Source organism: Macrosteles quadrilineatus, unplaced genomic scaffold (assembly GCF_028750875.1).
Source record: "Macrosteles quadrilineatus isolate MER2022 unplaced genomic scaffold, UCM_ALF_1.0 Scaffold_9__3_contigs__length_116548681, whole genome shotgun sequence".
Taxonomy (NCBI): Eukaryota; Metazoa; Arthropoda; class Insecta; order Hemiptera; family Cicadellidae; genus Macrosteles; species Macrosteles quadrilineatus.
Window position 1 is genome coordinate 64709567 of NW_026542602.1, and position 15793 is coordinate 64725359.

Here is a 15793-nt window from a genome sequence, read left to right on the forward strand (position 1 = left end):
ACACCTATACTCATTACAATTTTATTTTAAATGGGAAATACAAATGACATATTTAAATGGTTATTTGTGCAACTAGTGAGAAAAGTGAGCAATTGACTCACTCGAGAGAAATCCTTACTCACGAGCCGTAGGCGAGTGAGGAATGGTTTCTCGAGTGAGGCAATTGTACTTTGAACTCGAGTTGCACATTATACTTTTCCTACAGTTACCGTAAAACAAATAAATTGGTGAAGAAACATAACCTATTTTTACACAGAAGTGAACTTTTAATATAACATTTAACGTTAAGTGGCAAATACAACAGTACAACAGCTGACCAGCTGATTTACAGCCAGTGCTGCCAACGTATTTCGCGCGCATACGACGTTGCCTGCATGTTACACGCTCACTATTTCGTGCCTTCACGTTGCAAATCTGGAGTGAGACAAAGTAATTAGAGTGAGACAATGTTAACATTGTCTCACTGATGAGCGAATTGGCCACTTTGCTTTCTCAAATGAGTGAGAGAACATGTACATTGTTAGGTAACTGTAGGAAAAAGATATTTTATTGAAAATTCAATCAGGCATATGGAAATTCGTTTGGTAGGCAGGTTGGCTGCAACGGGGATATTTTATAGTCTAATAACAACATAATTAAATAAATGCTATTTAAACAAGTACAAGCATATAGGTTGCAATATTTTAACTGCCGAGTATGAAAATTCTCTGCATAGTGGCGCTAAACAAACATAGCTGTTGTTCCTGCTTAAATGTAGGTATTGCATTTAATTCTTCTTAAATATATTATTTTGGGACAGAGTATAGTTTTGGAGGCAGTTTTGAAGAAAAACTTTGTTTAGAAAATGCTTTTAGTTTGTAGTTTATTCTGAGAAGTAAAACACCTTTAAAGATACATTCTCCTCAACTTAGTTATGTTTATGTTGTAAGAGCATATTATTTTATACGTCCAAGTCTAAAATTTGTAAAATAATAATTGTTACCGTATATCATATTACAATTGCCTCAACAAAAAAAATGTTGTATAGTGTAAAACAGCTTACCGAAGTCCAAGACGCTAACCACTAGGCAAGCAATATCCTATTAAGTTATCCTATAGCATCATAAAAAATTCTTTATTGTGTGTTATTTCTATATCTTGAAGAAATTATTTTATATACTGAAAGAAAAATTGGACTTTTAGGAATGAAAATTAGAGCTGAATCTATATTGGAGATGCTTTTTTACAAAAGGGTACCGGTACATATATGATAACTCTTTCAAACTACATCAGTTAATACTTTCATGACAAAAATGTTTTGTACATGTTAGACCACTCTATACCTCAAAGAACAGTAATATTCAACAATAAATTTGCTCCTACAGGTGGTATCTACTACATGATCTCTCGTTCGCTGGGTCCAGAGTTTGGAGGGGCCATTGGTCTTATGTTTACACTCGCCAACTCCGTAGCTGTCTCCATGTACATCGTAGGCTTCTGCGAGTCTGTGCAGGACGTCATGAGGATGTTCGGCACGTCAATCATCGACAACGGGACTAACGACGTACGACTCGTCGGGTCAGTCACTCTAGTCGGTATACTAATCCTGGCATTTGTTGGAATGGACTGGGTCACTAGGGTAAGTATGATGACCTCTAATAGAATTTCACAGGACTAGGTCCGATAGTCTAAAAGGTTGAAAACGGCCAACACTGTAAACATGTATACAGGGGCGTACCTAGGATAGAATTTGGGGGAGACAACTGAATGGTAGGGGTTCTAAACAAAATATACCATTTCTAAGTCTAGGGGGTGGGCCCCCCCCTAGGTACGCCCCTACATGTATTTCATCGCTGATCGACATGATGCTGATCCAGATCAAAAAACTATAGGGAACGGGGTACAATTATTTTGAACAGGAATGGCTTTGACCTAAAAAAATCAACGGTTAGTTCCATAAATTCAATCCGAGGTAGTAAATTAGTACTGTAAATTATCTTAATTAATGTTTTTTCACAGACTCAAATGTGTCTTCTGGTGGTACTACTCTTCTCACAGATAGACTTTGTCATTGGAACTATCCTTGGACCTAAAAATGACCTTGAAGTGGCCAAAGGATTTGTTGGTTACAACTGTAAGTACTCTACTGTAATTAGTTGTAAAAGCAATTCAGTGATTAAGTATTTCGTCTGTTACTGTATCCATATGAGTATATACTGGTACCATGGAGTAGCATTTATTATGAGGCAATCTTTGGCAGTGTCAGGAAATTTAAAGTGAATGATTGTATGAATACAAGTTTTGTTTTTATAATGAAGCCATTTAAGAAGATTAAGAATGCAAAATAAATATTCCCTACTACTTTTATCAGGCACAATTGATTATCTTTATTCCATATTCAGTGCTCTACAATGTTACAATCTGTTAGCTCAGAAAACTTACACTGTCTAAAGTGTTTAAATTTACATTTTAATTGCCTAAACGAGGGGTTTTCTGTTTCAGTAGAATTGTTCAAGGAAAACCTTGGCCCTGACTACAGAACATTTGAGGGGGTGGAACATGACTTCTTTTCAGTATTTGCTGTATTCTTCCCTGCAGTGACAGGAATCGTAGCAGGGGCGAATCTGTCTGGGGATCTAAAGGTACAGTAGACTCCCTCTTATCCGGACACCTTTTAACCAGACATCGTTTTAACCGGACTACACTCGGCGGAAATGACATCTCTTTAAGCGGACAATTTTTATCAGCACATTGGTTAACCGGACAAGATCGGCAGGTAGTGGGCAGTTATTCTATGTTCAATCAAATACAATGTTTGTTTAATGCTCTTGAGTTTAAATATTTTACTTTTAATCAGTGATTTTACACTGTCAATAGCCAAACTGTTTTGCAAAGTTGTATGGACAGACATTACATCAGCTGATGTCAAATCACTACCATCTACTACTGTTGTTCAAAGGTTTATTGCGGACATTTTCCATCACGATGGTAAAAAAAAACATCATCTACTACATCTACCACTACTGTTAGCACACTACTGTAGGCATCTACTACTGTTGTGACCTTATAGGAGACTTGTTTATACAGGACCCAAGTTCAGCAATTCCCAAGGGCACGTTGCTGGCAATAGCCTCAACGTTTCTGTCGTACATCAGCTATGCCTTCATGATGGGAGGCTGCATGTTACGGGACGCTTCCGGGAACGTGACGCTGGTAACAGAGTTTGAAGGGCTGAAAGATCACGAGCTGTTTGAGCAAATTGGTAGCTGCAACGGAACTTGCAGATACGGAATGCAGAATGACAATCAGGTAATATATTGTTTCTAGTTAAAATATTTATTATGTCTCAAGTAGTACCATAGATACATTCAACATTTATTTTGGTAGGAATTTCAACGTGCATTTCAATGGTAATATTCATAATAGCTGAGTGACCAGTTACAGATTTAATAGAGGTTTTGGAAAAGTATATATAGAGGTCAGACTTTTTTGTTAATTGTAGCGTACCTTACTGTTATCTAATTAACCCAAGTTTACAGCTATTTTAATCCCTAGGGCCAAAAAGAATCAGGCAGAGTAGAGGACATAATCCATAAAAGGTAAACAATGTACAAAATTTACGTACTATGAGCTATTTAGCTCAATAATTGGTGCAGTATGGCAAATAGTAGAGTTCATCACAAAAACCAAAGTGTATTTTCAACCCTCACACTTTTCTCAACCTTGTCGACGCTTTAGTCGTTAAACTGTTCGAGCCGTCAAAAAGAGTTATTTCAGACCCAATTTAAGATATACAGTATTTATATGTTGTTGTGTAAAATTTATGATTTTTAAGATTTCAGGTTTTACTATAAGACCCTCATATTTTTGACCTTACCAACCGTCACTTTTATGCAGGCTATGGAGTTAGCCTCGCTGTGGGGTCCTCTCATCTACGGAGGTTGTTTCGCTGCCACTCTCTCCTCTGCCATCGCAAGTCTGGTCGGAGCTCCTAGAGTGCTACAGGTGATTGGCGTTATTTACGTACTTACTTACGCCCCCAAAACTGTCTTCAGCGCTGTCTTGAGCATCCCCTCCAGCCCTAATTCCGTTTATGTCAGAGTGTTCAAGTATCCCTGGACTATTGGCTCTCTTACAGTCGACTGCCTCATCTGCCAATAGATTCTTTGGAGTTTCTTGTTCTGCAAAAATGTTACAGTAAATTATGCCCAGTAAGACTCTTAACATCTCAGCATGTTAAAAACATAAAACTATATTTTATTCTTCAAATAGACTTTTCATGCCATTTAAAATTATGAAGTCTGTTTTTATGATTGTTTCATGTTGAACAACACTTGATTGTCGGTGTTGGCTAGAGTGAATATTTCCAACTGTTTTGTAAATTTTACAGTTTGCTCTTTAATTTATAGTAATTTATATTTTCATAAATTAAATCCTAAGAATATTTGCCTTGGTTCAAAATGGAACCATTCAAATTTGAATTGAAAAGGACATTCCATCTACAAATCAGCTGAATTCAGCTAGCTTTTGGCTTTTTTGCACAAAAAAGAACTTCTGCTAGAGTGTGTGTTCTTCTGAAGTTATATTTTCCTGGTTCAGTTTTTTTATACTACACTAATAGTATCTAGTTGATAGGGACATAAAATGTGCTATAATTTGCAGCAAGTTGCTCTTCCATGATTAATTTCTATACAGAAGAAAATTGTATTTTACAGCAGAGCATACAGCGTCTGTGACTCAATTGAATGATTTCTTATTGTAAAACTGACATTTAACATAAAATGAAAATTCTAGTATGGTACTGTTTAGTACATCTAGAGTCAAAATCAAAACCATCATATCACATAAAAGAGTTTTGCTGAATGACAGAAATGTGAAGCTAAGTAGCTCAATAAACAAGTGGTAAAATTATTGTTTCCAAACAAAAATACTGTGTACTGTGTGGACAAAATAGGGGTTGATCAACAACATCAACACAGTTTTGTCACAGAAGTGAAATCAGTTTACGCAAAGTAAAGTTTTAAAACTGTTCAGCCGATTAAACAGTTTATCCTTGAATTTTGTTTCTTGTTTAAAGCTTCTGTATTCTAACAAAAATGTATTTTACAGGCCCTAGCAAAAGACAAACTGTATCCAAATATAGAGTTCTTTGCTAAAGGCTACGGAGCGAACAATGACCCAGCCCGAGGCTATATTCTTGTCTCCGGCATCGCTTTCGGCTGCATTCTCATTGGTTGGTATTTCTATTATATCTAAACTTAACACTAAAATCATCTTTGAACAAAGTTCCAGCCAGGAATATAATGTTTCAAATACAGCTCAGTACTGAATAGATTTATAAGTTTTACTGCTCTGGGTTTTTATAAAGTCTGTTTCTACGAGGGTCGTCTCAAAAGTAAGTTACACATTTGTTTGAAATCACAGCGTCGAGTGCTAGAAAGCTGGGAGTCGCGGGGAATTTTCGTCTGGATGTAGTGGCAACACTGTAAACGTCGCGGCCGCCTACGGCACTCGCCCCTCCAGTATCGCTTTGGCAATAATGGAGACACCACTTGTTCCCACCGCCGATTGTGAAATCCGTGCAGTAATTAGATTTTTGACTGCAAAGAATAAAAATGCAAGTGAAATTCATCGAGAATTGTGCAGTGTTTATGGTGAAAATGTGATGTCTAGGCCAATGGTTTCCCGCTGGCGTCAATCGTTTATTGATGGACGAAAATCGTTACACGATGAACAACGAAGTGGACGCCCGTCCACTTCCCGCGCTTTGACTGTTGTTGAAGATGTCCGCAAGGTCATTGACACCAACCGGCGCTTGACATTGGATGAAATCATTACACAGCTTCCTCCAAATGTTGAAATTAGTCGTGCGTCGCTTCACAGAATCATTTGGGATGATCTCAGTTTGTCAAAAGTCTGTGCAAGATGGGTGCCACGCCTTCTTTCAGAAAGGCATAAGGAGCAAAGGGTTGATGCTGAACACAAACACAAGACCTTCTGGAATCCTTCCGATGGGATGTTTTCGGCCATCCACCTTACTCTCCTGACTTGGCGCCGAGTGAATTTCATCTCTTCCCGGAGTTGAAGCGGCATTTAGGCGGGAAGCGCTTTGAAAACGAAGACAAACTGAAACGGGAGGTGGAACAATGGCTAACCAAAATGGCGGCAGAGTGGTATGATGCTGGACTAAAAAAACTGTTGCCACGTTATCAAAAATGCCTTTAAAAAGATGGCGATTGCGTAGAAAAATAGTCAATGTATGTATCTTTAAAATTTACCCTTTTCAAATCAAATTTGGCTTTTTTTATTTATTTTGGAAATAGGTGTAACTTACTTTTGAGACGACCCTCGTAAGAGTTACGATGCAGTGCAGTTTAAGATTATCATAATAATATTAATTGTCTTTCACTCTGAAGTTCTAGGATGTACATTGTGATTATTTCCATAATCTTTGAGTCAACTCTTTTAAAGTCATTGGAAATTAAGACTGTTTTTTTGTTTTAAAATAACGCCTGTAACACCTTGCAATTGCTTGAATTCAAGCAACAGGTACACTAGTCCAATCTTAGTAATTGTACTTCCAGTATTTTTGAGTATGCCATGACCAATGGAAAATATGCTTATTCTACTAATTTACCGAAGCACTGAGTCGTAATAAAAAATGAGAATAGTATAAGAAAAGTATTTGATGGTATCAAATTTTCCTCCATTATTGAACCAATTTCTTGTGCTACTCAAGATAAATATCCCAAAAACCAAGATAATAATTTTAAAATATACAGTGTTAGAAAATATTAAATAAAGCGGCAACACACACACTTAGCGTGATCTCAATAAAAAAATATAATATTTCTTAGGTCAAGTTTTGCAATTTGTTCGCCTTAATAGCTTGTTGAACAAATGACTAATGTTCTTAACTGGAATTTTTGATGAAATATCATTTAATACTAAAATCTGTAAATTGTAGCTTGGTTTAAATTTATTACTGTTTACAGCCCAGCTGAATGCTATTGCTCCCCTTCTCTCAAATTTCTTCTTGGCTGCTTATGCTCTCATCAACTTTTCTGTGTTCCATGCCTCAATCTCAAAGTGCCCTGGATGGCGGCCTGCTTTTAAGGTAGGCAGTCTTTTACATACTTTATTTCTTTTACAAGTGTTTGAATGCTTTGCTAATTGTGCAAAATCCTTTTATGATCAACTCTGTGTTAAGTTTGACATGACAAATGCAAATCTGTGTTTGTTACTTTGGTTGAATAAAGGAGTTATTGAGTTATTAAGTCAAAACCAACATTGTACTGCAATCCCAGAAAAAAAAACTCGTACACCACAACAATTAAAATACTGCGTTTGTGTAAATCAACTCGATTGATGAGCGCCAGCATGTAGAGTTTTGTGATCATTTTCAATTTAACAACCTAGTACCTGGGGACCGAGCCATGGCTCGGTCTAGTTTATTTTGATTGTCAAAGCAATATAAAGGAAACTCATGTTTTATTTTTAACTAATTTTGGCTTTTATTATTTAAGTTTCAGTGGATTTCAATGTGTTTTCAATAATTTGTCAATGTTTTATGATTTTTTCTGCAATGTTGGTAGTACTACAACGCCTGGGTGAGTCTGGTGGGAACACTGCTATGCATCGCTGTCATGTTCCTCATCTCCTGGTGGACTGCCCTAGTTACGTTCTTTGTCGTCATTACTCTTTATCTTTACGTCTCCTACAGGAAGCCTGGCAAGTATTTAGTAGTCAATGTTAAGAGTCATGATACATAGTCGCATGAAAGCTTTTAATATGATCAGCATTTCAAAAAGAAGCTTTTTAAGTTTAAAATATGTTTTAAGTAAAGTAATTTCAAAATTTTAAAAAAATAGGACGTAGGACTGTATAGCTTATTTAACATTTAATCTCTTTATAAACAAAAAATTATTTTTAAATTTATGATTTTGTCTTAAAGACCAACTGTGCAGGGCCGATTTACTGAATAGCCACGTTAAGCACGTGCCTAGGGCGCAAGGCAATTGGCTTTTCAGGGGGGGCTTATTTTTGTGCAAATTATTGCCCATGTCATCATTGTGGCTCAAATACAACTGGCTATAAGACCAATGAATACAAAACTCATAAGAAGGGCAATGCCTTTGTAAAAAATTCAGTCTGGGAAATATTTGAATTTTGGATAGTTCCTGCGGCGTCCTCTAGGTAGACTATTGCGAGCACGTGGCCAAGTAAGTTGACTGAGTGAGAGAGAGAGTGAGACAAAGAATCGGCTTAGAGAGAGAGAGAGATAGTAGGGTGTTTAACGCCCGAGGGATCGTAGAGGTGGCCGCGCAGCGCTCATTTCGGCGGCAAAATTTCGCTTACTATTCTCCATAAGCATTTAGCTTCTTTTGTATTCATTGCTCACACTATATTATAAAGTTTGACAAGGATACTGTTCGATCTGATTTTCCAAAGTGTGAATATAGGTTTTGCACAAATCATCACCACTCTTCCCATTCAACCAAACACTAACACTAACATACAACTAAAACTGTGTCTTACAGAAGTCAACTGGGGCTCTTCCACTCAAGCTCAGGCTTACAACTTTGCGCTCAAATCAACCCTCGACCTCAACAAGGTGCAGGAGCACGTCAAGAACTACCGTCCTCAGTTACTGGTGATGTCAGGACTGCCTGGCGCTCGACCTCCTCTCATAGACTTCGCTCATCTTGTCACCAAAGGAAACTCTCTACTCATGTGCGGACACATTGTCAAGGTGTGAGGATGGTTTCGTTAATTAGCATATCCACTGTTGATTTTCAAACATGAGGAACAAAAGTAGAAGAGTATCACTTTGCAGTAATTAAAAGTGACAAGTTATTTAATTTATTTGTTAATTTTGATTGGACCTGACTATACTCCGTTGAAAAAATTTAGAAGGTTTGAACAAACGGAATTACACTCCACCTCACACTAACTTTGGAAAAACAGCTGATGGCTTATCAGCTGATTTATAGATTATGCTAAAAAAGTAGTAGAGGAACCCAAGAGACCTTCCCCTTAAACCGCCTATATTTTGTCAAGGAACTATAGCAGGGTAGATCGGTGAAGATGTAATTGATGAGTGGTAAATTTTCTGACAGAGTCCTGGGTTTCAATTGAAATTATTGAATTCAGGATAATTTATGACTTGATACATAGACTTCAGTATTTCTTCGTCATCAACTTTATTAATCAGCTTCATTTTATTGACCCTTCTATTATTACTATTTTATAAAATAAACTTTCTATCCCATTGTATTATCTGTAGCTTTTCATATGTTTGGGGATAAATTTTACAGTAGGTACTCTGATCTTTGTTTATAATACCATTGACTTTTAATACAACAACGTATTAATATCCAATATTATCCAATCTTCTGTATCCAATAGTCAATGATAATACAAAGGGCACAGGCAGAGTTCAAAAATTGATCATTCTATTTGTTCTTGTTAAAATTTAACGTAATTAAATGACCTGTTAATACTGATGACCTGTTAACCCACTCGTGAGTTACCAGACAAAAACATTCCCCCATATATCTTCAGCTGATCCATAAGGGCGATAGTGAATTAAATCTGCAGTTGTATTTTATGCTGAGCTGACTCATTTTTATTAGATCTAGTTTCTTTCCTATTCAAGTTGATACTGAATGTATACTTTAAACGTTTAAACATGTTGCTCTAAAACCTTAATACTTAATACTTTTCAATGAAACGGTGACCATACAAAGTAGGTATTTTAAGCCAAACATGAATGGAGATGAGTGTAGGATGAGTGGTGCGATCTTGTAGTCTTGTTAGTGACTAATTCCGAATTATTTCTTTAGACAAAGATGTTAATTAATAGCCCATACAGCAGTTTATAGTGGAATCCGAACCACATTTTTGCCTTGGTGTATACGAATTGGTATAATTTTCAGGATAGTACTGCGGATAGACTCAAGTGGACATTAATCCACACCAGGGAGTATCCCATCCACAGTGCATGCCTATGAATATCCACAATTCGTAACCTCCTAGTAGTTGGATTAAGTACCTATACTACTTACCAATAAGCCAACTTTTCAACCTGATGTTGAACCAAAGTACTCCAATAATCGTTTACATTTAGTCAACTATCATCAAAACAGCTGGTCAATAACAGACATTATTTATACCAAACAGGGGACTCACTCACAGCGAGTGTACGAAGCCCTGAGCCAGAAAGCGTACCGTTGGTTGGAGCAGCATCGGATCAAAGCGTTCGTCAGCATCGCAGAGGAGGGAACTGGCAATTTCGAGACGGCAGCTCAGTCGCTGATGCAGATAGCAGGACTCGGCAAGCTGAGACCCAACACTGTGCTGATAGGGTACAAGAGTGACTGGCAGACATGTCCCAGAGATCATCTCATCCAGTACTTCGGCATCATACAGTGAGTAGCAATAAACTATATCGGAGCCATACTGAATAGTTCCTTGCTTAAAGTGAAAGAAATGTGTCTTATGGGTTAAACATATGTTTTTTTTTTTTATTGTCTAAGGGAAAAGTTAGTTTTTAACCCTTAGGGAACAATTTTACAGTGCAACAATCTATGCTAAACACAGCTGTTTCTACAAATTAAATAATTTTTTAGTATGAACACTAAAAAATAATAATCATCAAAGTTAGGAAGCTAAGTTAAATGGTGGGAAAATGTTCTACTTCCGGAATTATCATATTCAGCAAAGAAGTTAGTTTTAGATTTTTGTACTTTCAGGCAACTTCCTAAAATTATTTGTGATTCTTGTTATTAATCCATCTAATATTTTGTAATCTCTACATCTATATCTATAAATGATAAATACATTGAAATAATTATACTTTTGGCTCATACAATTCTATTCATGTATCTTATATGAATTAAGACTATTTCAAGATTAAACGATGTTACATTTTTTGATTGGTCTCAGAAAGGTTTAAAGGTATTATGTATGCTTTTTAGCTCTGCACTGGACACCTATTTGGCCGTAGCCATCCTCAGAATGCCCAATGGACTAGACTACTCTGCTCTGCTTCAGGACAAGGATGTTGTCATGATCTCTTCTCTGGACGAGAAAGATGCTGAGGACAAAATGAGGAGGAACCAATCTGGTGCGGAACTAGGTAAAGGTGGCGGGAGCTTGGGAGCATGGCATTTGCTTGGGAAGCTTGAGGAAGTAGCAACGGTTGCTTGAGAATGTAGTGCAAGGCCAGTGTTGCCAGATTGGCCGGCGTAAATTATCGTACAAGCAGTCCAAAATTATCATATTTGGGGCAAAATTATCGTACACACAATTTTCTTTTATATTATAATGTAAAACAAGCAAGTCGATGATGGAATGGTCGAAATTTTACTCTATTTGTCTCTGCCGCCCACTTTTTTTGCTCTACCAGCCTACCACTGAGCTAGAAAAATATAAATTCTACCGGAGGCAGCACACTATCACACACACACGGAATCTGCATCTCTGCTAGAAAAAAATTGAAACGCTGTAAAATGATGGTATTTTGGTTCTCAACTGGAAAAATCAACCAGCTCATTGCTTTATTTTATTCCCCTACTGCCAATGTACTGAGTACAATAATTGTAGGTACAACGGGCTAACTTCTCTCAAAATTCTCCTATAAACACTTAAGTTGGTAGCCATTGGGCCCTCTCTAACACAGCTGATGCCTTTGCAAGGTTGCCAGATCGAACTGCAACGAAGTGATGTTACCGTTTTTCCATATATTAAAAGTGGGAAACGTGTTTAAATGAGTAATAATCAATATGAAATAGTTTATTTTCCAGCCCCCAAAAAATAATCGTACATTATGACAAAAAATCGCACACAATGTCAAAATTATCGTACAATTTTTCAAAATTATTTTTTGTGGGGAAGGAGCAAAAGAATCGTACAAATACAATAATTATTGTACACCTGGCAACACTGTGCAGGGCTTGAGAATGTAGTGCAGGGCTTGAGAATGTAGTGGGGAGCTTGAGATGGTGGAAGGATGCTTGAGTATGTGGCGAGGAGCTTGAAGATAGCATAAGCTTGAGAAAGTAGCAAAAATGTATCTTGAGAATGTAATCAGAATCTCATAAGGTAGCAAAGGTATTTTGAGAATGTAATGAGAAACTCAAGAAGGTAGTGAAGGTAGTTTCAGAATGTTTGTGAGGGTTTGAGAAAGGTGGCAGGTAAATTTTGGGTAGAATGTGAGAAGTTGGGAAGATAGTAGTGGCAAAGGCAGCTTGAGAATGTAGTGGGGAGCTTGAGAAGGTTGCAGGGAGCTTAGAAAGGCAGAGGGCTAGATTTTGAAAGGTGAAGGCAAGCTTAAGAATATGGTGGGATGCTTGGGAAAGAGCAAGGCCCCACTAGAAAAACAGGCCATGCTGCAGCACGGGCAGCGCAACACTACGTCACAGTAGTGGATAGTTGTACTAAACTCTTACTATTAAAATCTTACAAACAGCCCGCATGTTTATTTTCCTAAAACATATGGGAATGGCGATGGCAATGATTTTATCAATGAAATCTATCCACTAGTGTGACGTCATGGATCCTGCAGCATGGCCTGTTTTTTTAGTGGGGCCTTGGAAAGAGGTGGAAAAGCTTGGTTGATAACAGGGTTAAAATTTTACTCATCATTAAGTTTTGAAATGTGCATGTATAGCCTACTTTTAAGGAGCATGAGGCATAGGGTAGGGTGCCTGGTATCATCAGTGTATAAAAATAGGCAAGGAGCTACAGGTAAGAGATTTTCAGTAAAGGGGTAAAGGGGGGTAGTATATGATAGAAAATTAAAATATTACTGAGCGTTTTAATGTTGTAAAAGGTCAGTAAAAGGAACCTCCAACATGAACAAGGGACCAGTTATTGTAAAATATTTTTTTTTGCCCAGAGTGTAGTTGTATTATTAATTTATTTCAATATTTTTAGAAGTTAGAACTTCTTGCTGTGTTTTAGTGACTCAGTGAACCATACATTAGGTATATTTACATCCTAACTCTTCTATAGTCCTGGTTACAAATATAAAGTTTATGGATAGGAAATATGTCTAAATTTAATATTTTCACTCGAACATACATCAACGAACTTTTCAAAATTAAAACTATTTTCATAATTAATTTTGATAGTTCTAAGATTACAATAAATCATAATTTATGGCCAAGACATACCTCGTCAGATGATCCTTTACATATAGAGTAACATGTAGTAAAACTTGCTACATATGTTTCAACGGTTATCAGAACTCCGCCATCGTCAGGCTAGAAAAAGTATTCAGCACTTCTAGATATGTTGCAAAAATAAGTTAAACACAGTTTACACAAAAGACAAACCTTTACAGCTATGTGCATGTAGTCCACATGTATGACTGGAAGCATCCAAATGTAGAAAATTTTACTACAGGCTACCCAATATGTCAAGAGATTTTTGACAACGTATCTCTTTGCAATTATTTGTCAGTTATTTTTTGTTTAACTTCAGCATGAATAATTCTTATTGTTTACCATCCATTATGAGCTATTTTCAGTTTTGGCATAGGCAAAAGAATTAAATATAGACTGACAGGAGTGCTGCGGTTAGCATATATTCTGGCGTCCACCGCCAGGAGTGCCATGTAGTTTTGCTGCACAGCTGCAGCGTCAAGCGCTAGCGAGCGTTGCCATGAAAAGTTGGTAGTTGAAGCCAGGGTTGCCAACTTCTAGAGAATTCCCCAGAATCCGGGGACTAGGAGTTTGTTCCGTTATTTTTCCGTGTTTTAAAAATTTACAGGATTTTTAAAAAATTTGACTTTTTTGTTAAAATGATGGGATTTCAGAATTTTGTACTTTACCGATAATGAAAAGTGGGTCTGATACGTTGGTAGCATTTCGTTTGCAAGGGTGGTAGTGATGGTAGCAGACGGTGAGTACGACGGCAGCGAATCGGTGAACACTGAACATGCTCTAGCGGTACATCGCGGAACCTTCTTTTGTCAGTCATATTTAATTCTTTTGTCCATGGTTTTGGCTTGGAGGACTCTTATACTTGTTACTTTTACTTATATTTTGCTTTAACTATGCATCTCGATGAGTTGGCGGCAAAGTAAACACATTTAACATAAATCTAATGTGATAGCTTTGGAAGGCTACGATTTAAATTACCTAACTAAATTTTGAAACTGTGTAACAGAGGAGTTGGGCGACGTAGAAATAGTGGCAGACCAAGATCAAGGCGAGCCGGTCGAAGAAGTTTCTGTAGAGGTTATGCAGGAGACCCAGGAGATCATGGAGGCCCCCGCCAAGCAAGACTCCGCCAAGGGGAAGGACGGCTCAGAGATGTACGTCAGTGCTGAGGGCGAGCCACTACCCAACAACATCATGCGGCAACTCACACACTTCCGACGGAAACAGGAGAAAGGCTTCGTCGATGTCTGGTGGCTCTATGACGATGGAGGTTGGTGAATATACCGGCCATTTATTATTAAACAGCAATTAATTAATTATTTTAAACAAATTTTTTTTGTCTATGTAGTTCCAACATAACGTTTCAAAGTGTTGCCAAGAAAAGTATTCATTATCATACTGATGTCAATGTTTTATCACTGATTGTAACTATGGCCATTGGTTATATGGATGTAAGGCCTTATGCAAAAGGGTGTGGATAAGAAGTACTATTATGAGTACCAGACATTGATGCTCCTTCTATGCATGACGCCAACTCTTTTTACACTTCTTCTTCATAAGTATTAAACTGATTTTAAAGTTTAATGTGTCTAAAAGAGTATCCCAAGTTTGAATATATCCTAAATATTTTTAAAATTCTGAATTTGTTACCCCTGAGAGCATGGATTGCCTTAACCCTTTGATTCACAGTGGTATTATCAGGATACCACTTGTAAAATAATTTTTACTGCATTGATGCATACTGGTATTGTGGAAATACCATACCAGGGGCCTAGTCAGTGCTGTAACCTAGCGTATTTTGGAGGAATTAGTAGCTTCTAGATAAATTTAGTATTAAAGTTGAAGTTTCAAAGCGTCGTTGCATGCTACAGGCTACAGGCTGTTATGCAGAGGTTTTGACTGTCTTGTATACCCTTCTATTACATATAACAAAGTAAGATATATGTTTTTATGTTGAATTAGACACTATGTAATTGTTATATTGCGTCAAAAACACTGTTTTTGTTCAAACTGAAAGTTTATTTTGCCAAATATAGGTGGTATACCTACAATACCACTATGCTACTAACACTAGACATATTTTGTTGTTGCCTTACTAAGCTAAAATATAATTTCAAGCATATTTTGTGATAATTTTCACTATTTTTTCAGGTAAATGAATCATATAAATTTTACTTACTATATTTTAAATATTTATTTATTATTCTCCGATATCCAAAAGACATGACTGAAGACATCTTACTAACAGAAATTCTAAATGACGGTTGCTAAGATGAAATAGGTTTATCAGATAATTGACCAGATGACAGTAACTTAGTCTCTCTTCGGCAAATATACTCATCTTCATTGATGAAAATACATAATTTATTTTTATCATTATAAATCACCTATTGCGTTTGGAATCATAACTCAGGTGAAGCAATTCCGCATCTCCTACACGAATGGCTTACACTCAAAATCGACGAAAGGCAAAGGAAAGGCTAAATTAAATTTGATCAAACATAAATTTAAAATGTCAGTAGAAAAGAGGCTCAAGGAGAACGTTCACATGCCCATAATATCAACATGGACGAGATGCAACTTATGCAGCACAAAAAAGAAAAAGATTCGCTCATACTGGGAATGTAACGAGCGCAAAGTGTGCT

General features: G+C 36.9%; 1 protein-coding gene across 3 annotated transcripts in view; it reads left to right on the forward strand.

Moving 5' to 3' along the window:
* The window catches only part of LOC129003165 (bumetanide-sensitive sodium-(potassium)-chloride cotransporter-like), a 49626-nt gene that overhangs the window by 25830 nt on the left and 8003 nt on the right, over positions 1–15793 (forward strand). For 2 of the 3 annotated variants that reach the window (XM_054431426.1, XM_054431427.1), the window contains exons 6-17: positions 1365–1618; positions 1999–2113; positions 2482–2621; positions 3067–3288; positions 3877–3984; positions 5089–5212; positions 6975–7096; positions 7575–7710; positions 8520–8731; positions 10162–10409; positions 10959–11119; positions 14155–14418. In XM_054431426.1, coding sequence (XP_054287401.1) covers positions 1365–1618; positions 1999–2113; positions 2482–2621; positions 3067–3288; positions 3877–3984; positions 5089–5212; positions 6975–7096; positions 7575–7710; positions 8520–8731; positions 10162–10409; positions 10959–11119; positions 14155–14418 — 2106 coding nt within the window. The remainder of the gene's footprint in view (positions 1–1364; positions 1619–1998; positions 2114–2481; positions 2622–3066; positions 3289–3876; positions 3985–5088; positions 5213–6974; positions 7097–7574; positions 7711–8519; positions 8732–10161; positions 10410–10958; positions 11120–14154; positions 14419–15793) is intronic. The other variant, XM_054431428.1, reaches the window with a different exon arrangement.